The 1,443-nt window shown below is 52.7% G+C and overlaps 1 protein-coding gene across 3 annotated transcripts in view; it reads right to left on the minus strand.

The window, feature by feature from the left end:
* Madm (MLF1-adaptor molecule) overlaps window positions 1–1,155 on the minus strand; it is a 102,708-nt gene extending 101,553 nt beyond the window's left edge. The window contains exon 1 of one of the 3 annotated variants that reach the window (XM_070143473.1): window positions 917–1,155. In XM_070143473.1, coding sequence (XP_069999574.1) covers window positions 917–1,045 — 129 coding nt within the window. In that variant the 5' untranslated portion in view covers window positions 1,046–1,155. The remainder of the gene's footprint in view (window positions 1–916) is intronic. The other 2 variants (XM_070143474.1, XM_070143475.1) reach the window with 2 other exon arrangements.
* Between the last annotated feature and the right edge of the window lie 288 nt (window positions 1,156–1,443).

Below are 1,443 nucleotides of genomic sequence, written 5' to 3' on the forward strand. Positions count from 1 at the left end.
TTCCTCATAAAACAACCGTCATGACACTGCCTAACCCCAAGGTGCCACACACACTCATCACACAAACAAACACACATATACACACTAAAAGAAAACATAAAACAAAAAAAAGAACCACACTCCTACCCTTACAAACACAACACTGGCACCCAAACCCAACAAATCCCTCCTTTGGTCACCCCTTTAAAAGTGGAGCTAGGATATGTGGAGAGGTGGAAGAGTGGGTGTTCTAGAGCTTTGTCTGTGTAGGTGGAGTTTTCCCCTTCCTCCCTCCTCCCCCACTCCCCTCCTTTGGCATAGACCGTGTGGAATTTTGGAGAGTCGTTCTTCCCCATATGAAAGGAACGGAGGAGCGGCTTGTGTTACGGCGAAAACGGGACGGATGAACGGGAGCAAAAACACAAAAGAAGACGAGGAAGAGGAGAGAGGGAGAAGACGAGAGGGAGGGCCAGACATGAGGGAGAGGAAGAGACGAGAGGCGGGGAGGGAGGGAGGGAGAAGGGGAGGAAGGGAAGGAGTGAGAGAGGGAGAGACGGGGAGAGAGAGAGAGAGGGAGGGAGGGCGGAGACGGGGAGAGAGGGGGTGGAACGGAGAGAGAGGGTGGGATAGAGGAGACGGGGAGGGAGGGAGGGGCAGAGAGGAGAGCGGGGAGGGCCGAGGGGAGAGGGAGGGGGGCGGAGGGGAGGTCGGCCAGCCTGGACGGTGCGTCACACAGCGAGGGGCGGGCGGGCACACGACCATCTTTACATGTTCGCCCTCATCGCCTGCAGCCCTGCCCTCCCTCGCCCTCTCCGACTGCCCCTTCCACTCCCGGAGCCCGAGAAAGGCCCGCCGCCGCCCTCTCCCCTCGGCCACGGCACACGACAAACGTTCCCCCACGAAATCCCTGCAAATGTATCGCCGTACAACAACTCACCTCCTGTCGCCGCTTGGACCATCTTCCACAAGGACTCTCTTCCAATATCTCACTCTCATCCTCACTGTCCTCGCCACTTTCCCGTGGTGATTTGGTCTCTGGCTCGTTGCCGTTCTTACTCCCCGTCATGGTGAACGTGAGAACGTAAAAAAAAGCACTAATGATCACGAAATGTTCAATGCATTGCGTATATCCTTTCTTCACGAGCGACAGTTAAACACTGACCGACTCAACAGACGTCGAGCCAGACAGTAGCTCCGCAGTGTTGCCATTCTGGCTGTCGTACCTTCCCAAATAATTATCGTACGCCATTATACCTCACGTTACACATCCGATGAAAACTGTAATTTCTTACATGATTTCACCATTAAAGTAAAACAGTGTTAGGATTAGTTATTAGTTTTACTTGTTTTGTTTTGTTTCATAACGAATAATGCTTGGGGTGCACCTCTAAAGCATTTCTAATTTTAACGTGACCGTTTCGAAAAAATAACCGCACTGGGTGTGCTTTCCTGCACAGAAACGTT

The sequence above is a fragment of the Penaeus vannamei genome, chromosome 30, assembly GCF_042767895.1.
Source record: "Penaeus vannamei isolate JL-2024 chromosome 30, ASM4276789v1, whole genome shotgun sequence".
Lineage (NCBI taxonomy): Eukaryota > Metazoa > Arthropoda > Malacostraca > Decapoda > Penaeidae > Penaeus > Penaeus vannamei.